The following is a 14,175-nucleotide window of genomic DNA, read 5'->3' on the forward strand; positions in this document are numbered from 1 at the left end:
CGTCACATCATCGGCCCGAACAGAAAGCTCGATGCGTAGATTATAAGTATATTTTATTAACGAAATTAACGAGTGATTAAGGCTAATTATCTTATCTTTTGTATGTTTTGATTCCAAATAAAAATGTCAAAAAGCGAACTCTTTTCTTCGACTGATTTAGTTACCTTGGAGCAACAACGCAACGACCGCGTTACATTGGCGCCCGAGCATTTATTTTAACAGAGTTTAAGACATTTAAACAAATATATTATAAATATGGCGGAATCAGAAGGTACGTTAGGCTTAGAAATAGCGGATGAGACGGTAGGCTGGGTATATACATTAAAGAAAGAGGAATTAAGCAATGTTATGGCAGAATTTAACTTAGATACGACAGGTAAATTAGACGATCTTCGATCAAGAATGGTCTTACACTTACGCTCAAAAAAGTTCGGCACAGTTACCAATATCGAAACTAAGGAACCTGAAACAGACGATACACAAACGGAAAATGAACATAGTCAAATAATGGACACAGTTAGAAAATGGGGATCCATTTTTGACGGATCCAAAGACCCCACAGGATTTTTGGAGAGGCTATAGAACTAAAAAGCTGTTACCGGGTTTGAGACGATGCTTTATTGAAAGCACTACCAGAAGTATTTAGAGGAATGTAACGCGGTCGTTGCGTTGTTGCTCCAAGGTAACTAAATCAGTCGAAGAAAAGAGTTCGCTTTTTTAAGACACTTTTATTTGGAATTAAAACATACAAAAGATAAGATAATTAGCCCTAATTACTCGTTAATTTCGTTAATAAAATATATTTATAATCTACGTATCGAGCTTTCTGTTCGGGCCGATGTGACGACATTTTGTACACGAATGAATGATTTTGACGATCGCGTGAAATAGGAATTGCTTTTATTAATACGACATGAATGTATAAGAAAAGGGAATCTCGCTCAGCTCGACAGATGAAAAGACATATTAGGGATATAGGATCACTAGTATAAGGATAGGTAAAAGGATAGGTAAGAGGAAAACTGTCGGATTCGCTCAGCTCGTCAAAACGACAGCGGAAAATGGTCGGGAAATACTACGTACATAAACTCACCTCTTATACCTCGCTGTTGTTTATTATTCTTCGATCAACGCTCCAAGAATAATAATCAACTAGGCTTTTCGATCCGACTTTTATATCGTCCAAGACGGTACACGTTTTACTTATTTCATTGGCGTACTCTAGACGATAAAATTATATTATCGTCACAACTCTCACCTTTGATGTTTTCAGTAGCCTTTGTATTGCGGCTCTGCCGAGTCTTGTTTTTGATGCATATGCCGTTATTGGTCTTATACTAGCTTTATCAATTTTGACGTCATCTCGTTGTTAATGTGTCGGTTTCGCTATAGTGTAATTAATGCATCCTGACCGTCTACATATTTGCTTTTTGTACTTGATCTCTCACTTCTTTGTCTAGGTCTCCATAACTGGACAGTGTAATTCCAAGGTATTTTATTTCCATTACTTGTTCAATACGGATACCATTAATTTCTATTTTACATTTGTTTGGTTTTTTTGCTGATTAATATTGTTTTAGTTTTCTGAGTTGAGATTCTCATATTTAATTCCTTTGCCGTTAAGAAAAAACGATGTTAAGATTTTGATGATTTCGGTTAGATGCATCATATGTCGTGTTACTTAACGACCTATTAGGATACTTAACATTGGGTTGATGTCTTGCAAGCCTAAAAACCATAAAACACTAGTTATATGAGCACAACTACCTACAGTTCATCACCCATTCAAATAAAGTTTATTGTGCAAAGCATTCTTAAAACAAATTCTGCATAATATGTAGAATTTCTATGTAATAACGTGATAGTTTAGGTATTGTGATTTGTATTTGCAGCAAGTGTCAGCAGCAGTGTCAGTGGCGCAATTCTTCATTTTTTTTAAATTATGATTCAGCTTTTTTTTAATCAAATGGTGCTGTTTCTGTGAGAATTCTTGTGCGGCTCTAGCAGCACTTGTTATGGTTGTTCCTCAGTTTTCTGAAGGCGCTCGGATCTAAGGACGAGACGTTTTCCTTGGGAGGACTTCCGATGAAAGACAAACCAAAAGACATAAAAAAGATAAGTCCTAAAAGATAAAACACTACATCAAATATATACATAATAACTTACGTGCAATAAGTTCCCTTAATTCTCTTAACTGTCGAGTGAGTTTGTTGGGTTTAATTTGTCTGTCTGTAGTTTAAGTTTCATGCCAGCTAATATATTTTTTATGTTTCAACAATTTTTTCTTTAATCCTGGAGTATGTTTCGGGGGGAATAGGGCAATTGCCTGCTGACGTCAACTTTGACTTTTCAAGTTTTAGTAAACAAAATTATTATTAAAAATGGTTTTCACGGAAGAACAAAAGCGATCTATGCTCGAAATGTATTTTAGAAATGGTCAAAGAATAATTAACGGAGAACGGGTTTACTCCAAGAAACAGCACCATTTGATTTAAAAAAAAAACGCTGAATCATAATTAAAAAAAATCAAGAATTGTGGCACTAACACTGCTGCTGACACTTGCTGCAAATATAATTACGGGGGCAATTCCCCTATTCCCCCCGTAGATTTGCCACTGTTCAGTAGTTTTCTAGAGATAAGGCGGATTTTCAGCTATGCTGGTATTGGATAAGTGTGAAGTATTCTTGAAAACATCATAAGCCTTATGTTGCCATAGCAGCACAATTTCTATCGCACGTCTTCTTATTTCAGAAGACTTTTCGGAGGTTTTTTGAAGACTAAAATACGATGCATCTACTTTTGACCCCGAATTCATATGCAACAGGGAAATATGCATGGAGAAAATAATGAATCTCTCTTTTTTCAATAATAAATATTTTCGTTCACTTGACCGTGAATTAGTGCACTTAACGAAAACTGAGCACCTGAATCCAATAACTTCAGAAAGCTGTAGCTTCAGAATAACAGTTTTTCAGACCTAGTTCCCATGGACTTTTTTAATCTTGACCAACTTTGCCATTGACCGAATTTTCGTTAAATTTGACCGGGGCCGCTTTTCCATAAGGAGTGTTACGGGGTCCTTTATCTTCTCTTTCAGAAAAAACTTAGGTTAGGTGATTCATTATTAACTATGTTTTAAAATGGTAAAATACAGCAATAAATAAAATATATTCATAATTTATAAAGAAAGTTTATCCATAAGTTTTGCACTACAAAATCTAATATTCTATACATAAAGAAATTATCAATATTTGTATCATCTTCCTTTACGTGCTGCAATTTGAATTTTCTCACTTTTGTTCATTTTGTATGCCATAATAAAATTTCACAGACCTTTGAGTATTCCGTACGTCTACCCATTTTACACTACACTCTCCTCTGATAAGCTTACTTGGGGTTTGCATAATTTAACACTTGATTGCTCCTAATTACCCTTGTATGGTTCACTAGGGTAGGTTCTATGAACTATTTATGGCTATCAAGACCACAACAGATACACTTAAGTAATTCTTGTTAACTGTGCCGTAGGCTACACCGAGGATATGCTAATTTTAACTTCAATTTTTAAAGAATCTTTATTGATTTGTATGTCAAGCAGCATCGTGAAATATTACAAGATTTTTTTAAGCCAAATTTTAAACAGATATAAAGGATTTACTTTCGGTCAAATTTGAACCATCAAAACTTTTGAATCCCCAGAAACAATTTTTTTTCCACTAGTTCACAATTTTCCATGAAATACATAATATACAGGGTGTTTGGTAAAGAATGGGCCATAGATTTATGAGGTTAAATAGGTCGATTTAAACTAATTTACCTTAGTACGAAAGTTGATAATAACCAAAATACAGGGTGTCAAAGTTAAACTTTTATTTTATTTATTCATGAATATTTTCCTAACAGGCATGGGAAAATAACACGAAATTTGGTGGGCGGGAGTTTTTTGGGGCAAGAAATCTAGATTCGCCGCCAAAAATGATGTATTACCCAGAGGGCGCCACATACGCCTTTCAGCGTTAATGAAGTGTTTTGCTGGAACATATCGGTTTTCCTATGAACTATAATTTTTATTCAGTTATTTTTTGTGTAATTATTTTTCTCGATTTTTTTTATTTAATTTTTTTAACTCCTCTTATTATTGTTTTCTTCTTTGTTTGTCTTCATTGATCATAAAATCTTAAATTGTAGCACGTTGCGAAAAAAGAAGCAAACTATTTATGGATAAACTCAAAATAATTTATAAATTTTTCATTTATTACTTATCGAATACCATTGTAATAAACATAAAAATATCAATAAGCAAAACTAACAAATATTAAAGAAATAAAGGCAAAACTAAAATGTATTTAAACAAAATGAAAATGCTGACGCATCTAACGGCTTGGCATATAGGGTTCTATGTATTAACAATATTAATAAAGTTAGGCAATATGTTAAATAGAAATAATAATATTCATTATAAGAAGGTTGTTGCATGCAGTTATTTGACCATCAATTGTTGCCTTGTTGCTTGTATTTGCTCATTTTGTTTAAGTATATTTTAGTGAGATAAATTAAAAAAAAAAAAATAAAACATTGCCTAGTTAACCGTTGTTGAAATAGAAGATACTAATAAGTTATTTGTATCTGCTGGAAGCATTTATTCACTAAATTCCTTTCCCACATCGTGTGGATATCTAGATCGCAAAAGAATAAATTTGGAAGCGACAATAAATATAGCGCCCCAATTGATGTAGTTCTGGGACCCTTCTTCCTGACTGCTAAAATTATTCACCATTTTTATTATTTACTTTTGATTTGTGGGGGTAGAGCACCTACCGGCGCAACTCTGAAGGGGTGGTTGACGCAGGCCTGGCAGCCGTGCCTGTGCCTGTAGAAGAAATTACTCAATCTCAAGCTGCTACTGTTGTATCGCAGGAACAGCCTCCTGCCGCTCCTGCCGCGCCCGCCGCCACTGGTGGTTCAGCTACTCAGCCCGCTTCTCGTCAGTCGACTCCGGCTGCCGATGCAGAAGCAGGTGAGTCCAACTCGGATTCGAAGAGTAAATGCAAGCGCAAGACTTCGCAGAACGACCATAGCCATGGAAGTTTCTTTTTGAGGATTGGAGCTATCGGTATGTATTATATGTATAGGTATCTATAAAAATGTATTTATTTTTTTGTTATAAAAAAAATCCGAAGTCTGAAAGGCATGAAAAGAATTTTTATTAATATAATTTTTACCAATTTCTTTTTCTTTTTGTATAGACTTCTCTTCTTAACGTGCCCTATCAAGTCCCCTTGACGTTGGCGATTAACATGGCGAAACTGTCTCTGTCTCGAGCTATTCTAAATAGGTGTTCTGCTGTCTTTATTCCTGTCCACTCCCGGATATTCTTCAACCAAGAGGCCTGCTTTCTACCAATTCCTCTGCGTCCTTCGATTTTACCCATCATAATAAGTTGAAGAATATTATACCGGTCTCCTCTTACTACGTGTCCAAAATAGGCCATCTTTCTATATTTGATGTTATCAAGCAGGTCGCGGGTAGCATTTGCTCTCTTAAGGACTGCCACATTTGTCAGCATAGCCGTCCATGGTATTTTCAGAATACGTCTGTGTAGCCACATTTCAAAGGCCTCCAAACGGTTAATGGTGGATATTTTTAATGTCCATGCTTCGACACCATACAAGAGGACTGACCAAATGTAGCATTTAATCATGCGCTTTCGAAGTTGAAGTTGCAAGGTATCATTACAGAAGAATGACCTCATTTTTAAAAATGTCGTGCGGGCTATCCCGATTCTACATTTTATCTCTTTATCTGGATCTAGTTGTTCAGTAATATGGCAACCAAGATATTTAAAACTGGGTACTCTTTGAATTATATGACCATCAACATATAAACGTGAATCTTGATGGGCCAAACGGCTAAATACCATGTATTTTGTTTTTGAACAGTTTATATTTAGGCCAAACTCTCTTCCCACTGTGTCAATGACATTTAAAAGGTGTTGTATAGACATGATTTTGTATAGACATGACTGTTTATTTTTTCATTGTGCTTCCAGTAAGTTGTCATTCCATCGTTTTCCTGATCTTCCCACTGATCATCTTCCTATTGGTAACCGTCTCTCGCCGTCCTTACTATTATTTGTTGTCACTCGGCTTATATGGTTATTCCATTCTACTATTCTGTTGTTTACCCAGTTAAATAATGTTGTCTACTTTGCTTATCGTCGCATATCAGCACTTCTAGCTCTGTCCCATAGTATCGTACTATCGATTTTTCGAAGGATCTGCATCTCTGCTGTTTCTAGCATTATTTTTGTCCTCTCTATATCAGGTCGTATTTCTGCAGCGTATGTCATTATTGGTCTGATGACTGTTTTGTAAATTCTGCCTTTCATTTCTTTTCCGATATTTTTATTTCTCCATATTGTTTCATTCAGGCAACCTACGGCTCTGTTTGCTTTATTCACTTGATCTTCCACTTCTGTTTTGAGCTTGCCGTAGCTAGATAGAGTGATGCCCAGACAACTCCATGACTTGTCCATAATCTAACCCTCCACCTCTAATTTACACCTTAGTAGATTTGCTGTTATAAGCAAGCATGCATTTTTTGGTGTTTTTTTGGGGAAATTAACATGATACATTTTAAGGTGGTTATATTAAATTGGTGCAGAATACGTTGAACAATCATCTTCACGTTGAGAGCTTAGTATTGCTCTACATAGGATTATTTTAAGATGTTTTTCTCCCATTTGGTATCCTTTTTTAGTTCTTACTTTTTATTATTTCATCCAATTGAACAATAGGGGACTCAGGAAATATAAATACCCCTGTCTTATCCCATTACCAGCTCCAATTGGGTCAGTTAGTTCTTCTTCTACATTTACTTTTATTCTGTTATTCTGGTAGATATTTTCGATCGTTTTAGTTATTCCTAGAGGTATCTCTCTTGCGTACAATAAATGGAGAGAGGCCCCCAAATTCCTCTGCAATTCTCTTTGTCCGATTTGTCTCCCTTTTTGAAGATTGGTATTAGGATGCTTTACCACTAGGGCTTATCAGTCTAAGAGTCATATTAGCTTCTGCTTGGGTACTATTGATTCATATTTCATAGATCACCAAAATACTGAGAGAGTTACTCACCTTAAATATCTGGGATGTATATTAGTAAATACACACACCCAAACTTATATGGAATCACCATGTATTTCAAAACAATATTTATTTCTTTAAAAAACACTTGTTATTATTGCAAAGAATAAAGGATTGTATTGAAAATAAACAAATCGATAAGACAATCATATAGTACAGCTCGTAGGCTATTGATTATATTCAAAATAAGATAGCTAAAAGGAACTACAATGTTAACGGGGTTTTATTATTTCATATGGTCAATGGACATCTATATATGAAAAAACCGCGGAGTGCTACCATCTAAAGGGAGTTTTTGAGAAATGGGTGAATTAGTCCCTGGGCACAGGTTACATTAGGGTGAGTAATATGCACTTTTGGTACAAACAAACCTACATAAAAATTGTTCCTGGTTAAATTTACTATCTTAATATCACTTTTTAAAGTCAATGATACTTTTTTAACAAAAATATATTCAAAAGAAAAAGCACAAAGAAACCCAAAAGAAAAAAATTTTGTTTATTGTCCCATAACTTTTGTCCACGAGGATATAGATATAGACATTGCTTTACAGAAAAAAACGCCTACATATTTTTTCTTTAAAATATTGTTTAGTAGAGGTCATTAGGATTTATAGTTTTCGAAATATGATTTTTCAAAGTTCGCCACTCACAGCAATTTTGGGCAATTTTCCTTGTTATTTCGCAAATATTGTTCTGTAACTTTTTTCTACGTAACTTTAGGTATATGCAATGGTAAACGTAGTAGAAATAGAAATCAATTACCAAATTAAAATGGTCTACTGTATAACGTTGTACGACTTTTTTTTAAAGAGATTATGATTTTTCAAGGTATTATACTTTTAACGATTTTTTATAATATAATATAAAAATAAAATAATATTATTATATAATATATTATATATTATATAATACCTAATATAAAAAAATATTATTTTTTACATTTTTTAAGATTATTTTTTAAATTTCTCATTATAACTTTTTTTCTTACTATTTATTGCTCAATAAAGAGGGCTTACTTTCTGTTCTTTAAAATGGTGTATCATCTTTATTAAAATAATGGAAACCAAGTAATTCTTTGATAATTATTTACCTGTATTATTTAAAATTATTTCTTTTACAAAAATTACATAAACATTAGTCTTAGAAAACATCACTTTAGTTAAAATTATTTAAACGTTGACATTTAAAAATTTTTCAAAATCAAAGTCCATCTCTTTGTTAGCATTAGCTTCAATATCTTCCTCTGACACTTCAGTTATCTTAGAGTTCCCACAATTAGTACCCATGCACATGCTCCCTTTGCAGAATATTGAACAACTAATTCCTATCTTCCTACAACCGCAGTTTTTTGTACATCCTTTGGTACATTTACATGCTATTTTTTAGAGAAAAGCTTGTGGTGCAGGAGCTTTGACAGTAAATATTGGAATTAATCCATATTTTGAACTTTGCCCGGCCGAGTCAAGTGGATCCAAAGTATTACGTATAAAAAATAAGATTCAATCATAACACACAATCGTATTATATTATATTATATATTATATTATATATTATATTATATATTATATTATATATTATATTATATATTATATTATATATTATATTATATATTATATTATATATTATATTATATATTATATTATATATCTTATTCAAAAATAATCCTAGAATTTTTTATAATAGATACAGCATTTTAAAGTAAACAGAATAAGCTTTCTTGTTATTATACAGTGAGCACGTAAAGGTTGGAATAAATTCATTTTCTCGAGAATGGACGATTTTGAAAAAAAATCCCGAAACAGGTCAATTTTTATTTATAAATTGCGACTTTTTGGCATATATATCATATTAGTGACGTCACCCATTTGGGCGTGATGGCGTGATCGATGATTTTTTTAAAGGAGAATAGGGGTCGTGTGATATCTCATTTGAAAGGTAATTCAATACTCTACTCAGTAGTATAAACATTAATATAATTATTTATACAGGGTGTCCAAAAATTTTTTTTTAATTAAATATATTGATATAAAAAGAAGAATCTGTGTAATTTTTTTAGTTCAAAATACATTTTACTACTATCAGAAAACAGGAAAAAAATTTTATTTGACAAATAAATATTCTTTTTTGCTTAAATTCAATATTAAAGCAGCCACCCATCTGCCTTTTGAAAGTTTGAACATTAATTTAAGCAAAAAACAATGATTATTTTTCAAATAAACATGTTTTTCTGATTTTTAAAAGCAGTAAAATCTATTTTGAAATAAATTAATTGCACAAATTCTTCTTTTTATGCTAATAAATTTAATTCAAAAAAAAATTTTTTTTCGACACCCTGTGTAAATAATTATGTTAATGTTTTTATTACTGCATAGAGAATTGAATTACCTTCCAAATGAGCTATCACATGACCCCCTATTCTCGTTTAAAAAAATCATCGATGACGTCATCACACCCAAATGGGTGACGTCACTAGTATGATATAGATGCCAAAAAGTCGTAATTTAAAAATAAAAATCGACTTGTCTCGGGATTTTTTTCCAAAAGCGTCCATTCTGGAGAAAATGAATTTATTCCAACCTTTACGTGCTCACTGTATAATATATACCTAAATGTAGAAAAAAAAGTTATGATGGGAAATTTAAAAAATAATCGTAAAAAATATATAAAAACTCGTTAAAATTATAAAATCTTGAAAAGGATAACCTCTTTAAAAGAAGTCGTACAACATTATGCAGTACAACATTTTAAAGGTAATTGATTTCTATTCCTCTTACATGTACCATTGCATATGCCTAAAGTTGCGTAGAAAAAAGTTACAGAACAATATTTGCGAAATAACAAGGAAAATTGCCCAAAATTGCTGTAAGTGGCTAAATTTGAAAAATCATATTTCGAAAACTGTAAATCCTAATGACCTCTACCAAACATCATTTTAAAGAGAAAATATGTAAGTTCTTTTTCTGCGCAGCAATGTCTATACCTATATCCCCGTGGACAAAAATTATGGGACAAAAAACAAAATTTCTTTCTTTTGGGATTCTTTGTGCTTTTTCTTTTGAATATATTTTTGCAAAAAAAAGTATCTTTGACTTTTAAAAGTTACATTTAAATAGGAAATTTAACCAGGAACAATTTTTATGTAGACGTGTTTGTACCAAAAGTGCATAGAACTCACCCTAATGTAACCTGTGCCCAGGGACTAATTCACCCATTTCTCAAAAACGCACCCCTTTAAATGGTAGCACTCCGCGGTTTTTTCATATATAGAGATTCATTGACCATATGAAATAATAAAACCCCGTTAACGTTGTAGTTCCTTTCTATAGTACATAATCAATAGCCTATCGGTACGGTATAGGTTATTTGCTTGAGTTGCAAATTGAACGAAAATAAATAAACTAACTTTTGCGTCCAAAAACGAAAATATGCCTCATGTGGGGTTATAGAACCTACAACGGGGAAAGACTATTGGTCTTGTGGAACAAGTAATGTTCTCAGAGGGACACAGCTGTAGAGCTAGGTGTAACACAGAACGTTCTGACTAAAACCTATGCTAGGTAACAGGAAATAGGAAAGCTCAAAAATTAAGAAGAGAAAGTCACCAAAAAGTAGTAACGGCTCGCCACGATCGTTTAATTGTCCAATCAGCTGGAAGACACCCAATCATTTCTTACCAGCAGCTCCAAAGGCAGCTTTTGGAAGCTACAGGTGTAACTGTTTCAGTTGAAACGATAAGAAGAAGAGTTCGTGCCAAGAAATATACAGCAGGAGACAGTTATGGCTTCCAGAGTTATCCAGGCAGCACAAGATTGGTCGTCTAAATTGGTGTCTTCACCACCAAAACTGGAACATTGGCAATTGACAAAATGTGCTATTTTCAGAAAAAGTCACGATTTGTGTAAAATCAGATGATCCACGAAATCGTGTACTTAGAGGTCAAGGAAGACAAGCAAGAACGAAAACTGTCAGATCTGTTCACAGATATAAAAGGGGAAGTGTAACGTTCTGGAGAGGAATTGGGATCCGTAAAAAAACTCGTTTAATTTTCATCCACTCAACGTTAACTGCTCTCAGGTATGTTGATAACCTGTAGTTAGGCTCTGGAGAGGTGCAACAGGAGAAAATTTAATTTTCATGCATATAATGGAACTCCACAGAAGCAGAAGGTATCCCTTGTTTGGAGTGGCCTGCTTGCTCACCCGAGCTTAACCCTATTGAGTATTTGTGGGATATGCTTAAAAGAAAAATTAGAGCTAGCCGGGAAAATCCACAAAACACCGCACGGCTAGTACAAGCTGCTCTTGAAGAATGGAGCAACCTACCATAACAAAATGTTGATAATTTGATTATGAGCGTGCCCCCGCATACTGAAGCTTGCATGAGGACTAAAGGTGATAACACTGACTACAAAGAAAACAAAAAAAAAATAATAAAAACAATTTAAACATTATTAGTTTTACATTGAAATTTGTGATGCTATTGACTTTAAAACAACTAGTTTCAATTTGTTGTTTAAATATTTTATTGTTTTATTTAATTGTTATGTATTTCTTATTAAATTGCTTTAAAATAAATATTCTTTGATTTCGTGTGTTCGTTTTTGTAAATCCGCACGAAATAAAGAAATATCAGATGATTCCATATAAGTTTGGGTGTGTGTATTGTGTATATGTATATTAGTAAATGTCCATTTGATGTATATCTATACCTACAATTTTCTCAGGTTACGCAGCCACGATATTCTGCGTCTCAGTATGCTTCTTCTTCCTTGAAGCTTTTCCTGCATAATCAATTGGAGCAAGTTGTATCTCTTGTAACGTATAATAAACTTACGTGCATAGAAATCGGCCCACTTAAAAATTTGGTCATTTTGATGTCTCATATTTCCTAAACCTGTTAGCCGATTTCAGTCATTTTTTGAACATGTTATAGCCTGATTCTATAACAATATCACTGTAATAATATTGTGTCTTGTTCAGATATGTCTTTTGCTTGTAATATGAAATAAACTATTGATTATCTAAAGTTGTAATAGATATTACTTTTCTTTTATTTTTATTAATTGAAAAATAAGGTGAGCGATATTGATTTTTATTTCAGCTTTTGGATTAGGAACGATGATTTATATTGGTTTAGAATTTGGAGGATTTTTCGAGATACCATTCAATTCTCCGTGTTACATGATTCTCAGAGGAGTAAATCCAACGCTACAAATGATTTTCACCTTCATGCAAATGTATTTCATCTTTATGAATTCGAGGGTAAGTAGATTTCTGTACCTTACAGCGGGAGTAAAAAAAATTCATTATCTGTTTAATTGAAGTTTTTTAGTCAACAAATCATAGTTAGATTTAGGCCGTCCGCATATTAAGCTACTAGCCCAAGAGCTGGGAGCCGATTTTGCTCGTAATAAGTAATATGGAAAAACTATGCGGGGATATGTTGAATTAGTTGTGTACATGACTTTCCCCAACGGGCGGAAACCAGAGTGAGGACGAGGGTAGTTATAAGGGGTCAAAGTCGCGGTTTTTATTAATTTTTTTGTGAAGAAAAAGTTCGACTAGTGTGTAGATATATTATGTAGTTTCACATATCTCACTTCTGGAGGATCCTGACTGTATTTCTACATGGAGCTAAGTATAGGTTTCAGATGGAATGTATGCAGGTTTCAATGGAAATATTGGTTCATCGTGATAGCAGCTAGTAGGCCGTAATAGGAGCATTGATCTTGATTTGCTACATCCTTGACACCACATGACACCACGTGGGATAAGTTAGTATGTCTCATAACCATAGGCGTAACCAGGGGGGGTTTTGGGGGTTGTAACCCCCCCCCCCCCATTGGGATGTACTTTGAGCTCTATACGCTTAACACCATAGCCCTCAGAGACCTGCCAGTAGTTGTAACCCCCCCTTTCAGGTAGTTGTAACCCCCCTTAGGATCATCCTGGTTACGCCTATGCTCATAACACGGGGAAAATAATAATAATTACACAAAGTATTTAGTTGAAAGAAAAGTTGAGCGGCCACTATTTTTAGATGAAAATTAGTAAAACAAAACAATAGGTTAACAAATGAAAAAAATCCAAACAAATTAAAATAAAATAATTATTTGAAGCAAATAACAAAAGACCATCACCACTGATCACTGCACTCCAGTATAATCAGGCGTACAGCCTGCTTGTATCCAGGATCAATGTACATAAGTTACAATCAATGATATTAAGTCTTTTTTTTTGTTAGACAAAAGATGATAAAAACGAGTGTTGCTAATAAAATAATAGTCGACAAACCACAATCTAGATCCCATTGAATAAGTTATATATACAATTTCAAAGGAATGCCAGTAAACCAGATTAAAAATGAATAAATAACAAAGTCTTGAAAGAACAACATCTAAACTTTCAACTGCTCCAACTGGGATTAAATATTTTAGGGAGTTCTCTGCAAGTATACATACATTATTTTTAAATTTATAATGGTAGGGGAGCAATGTAGCCTAAATGTGCAGTCACTCGAGCGTTATGGGGACCTATTGGGTTGTGAAGAGTAGGTCCTAAAACCAAAAAAAGTTAAGTAAAGTTTTCCATTTTAGTGGGGACTTTCTATTTTTAATTTAATTTTACATTTCCAACAATCGTTTTTTCAGATTATAGCGCCATGCATCTGTCCATAATTCGAAAAAATGGCTCCATTAAAAGCTACTTATTTTTACGTAAGGAATCCAAATCTGCAATAAAAAATGGGGGCTCCCATTTAACATTGTAAAGTAACCCCCCACCCCACCTCCGTGGGGGTCGTGTTTGGTGCCATTCGATAGCTTTTTTAAAAATATTGAATACGTGTATTTTTTAGTTTTTCGATCTGATGTTCATTTCGCGAAATATCGCGGGATTCATATTTAAAATTTAAAATTTGCCCCCCACCCCTCTCCGTGGGAAGTCGTGTTTGGTATCATTCGATAGATTTTTGAAAAATATTGAAAACTTATTTTTTAGTCTTTTGATCTGACGTTCATTTCGCGAAATAT

General features: G+C 33.5%; 1 protein-coding gene across 7 annotated transcripts in view; it reads left to right on the forward strand.

Moving 5' to 3' along the window:
- The window catches only part of LOC114329935 (proton channel OtopLc), a 329,038-nt gene that overhangs the window by 245,110 nt on the left and 69,753 nt on the right, over nucleotides 1-14,175 (forward strand). For 5 of the 7 annotated variants that reach the window (XM_028279211.2, XM_028279210.2, XM_028279215.2 and 2 more), the window contains 2 exons: nucleotides 4,811-5,114; nucleotides 12,246-12,406. In XM_028279211.2, the coding sequence (XP_028135012.2) occupies nucleotides 4,811-5,114; nucleotides 12,246-12,406 (465 nt within the window). The remainder of the gene's footprint in view (nucleotides 1-4,810; nucleotides 5,115-12,245; nucleotides 12,407-14,175) is intronic. The other 2 variants (XM_028279216.2, XM_028279218.2) reach the window with 1 other exon arrangement.

The sequence above is a fragment of the Diabrotica virgifera genome, chromosome 4, assembly GCF_917563875.1.
Source record: "Diabrotica virgifera virgifera chromosome 4, PGI_DIABVI_V3a".
Lineage (NCBI taxonomy): Eukaryota > Metazoa > Arthropoda > Insecta > Coleoptera > Chrysomelidae > Diabrotica > Diabrotica virgifera.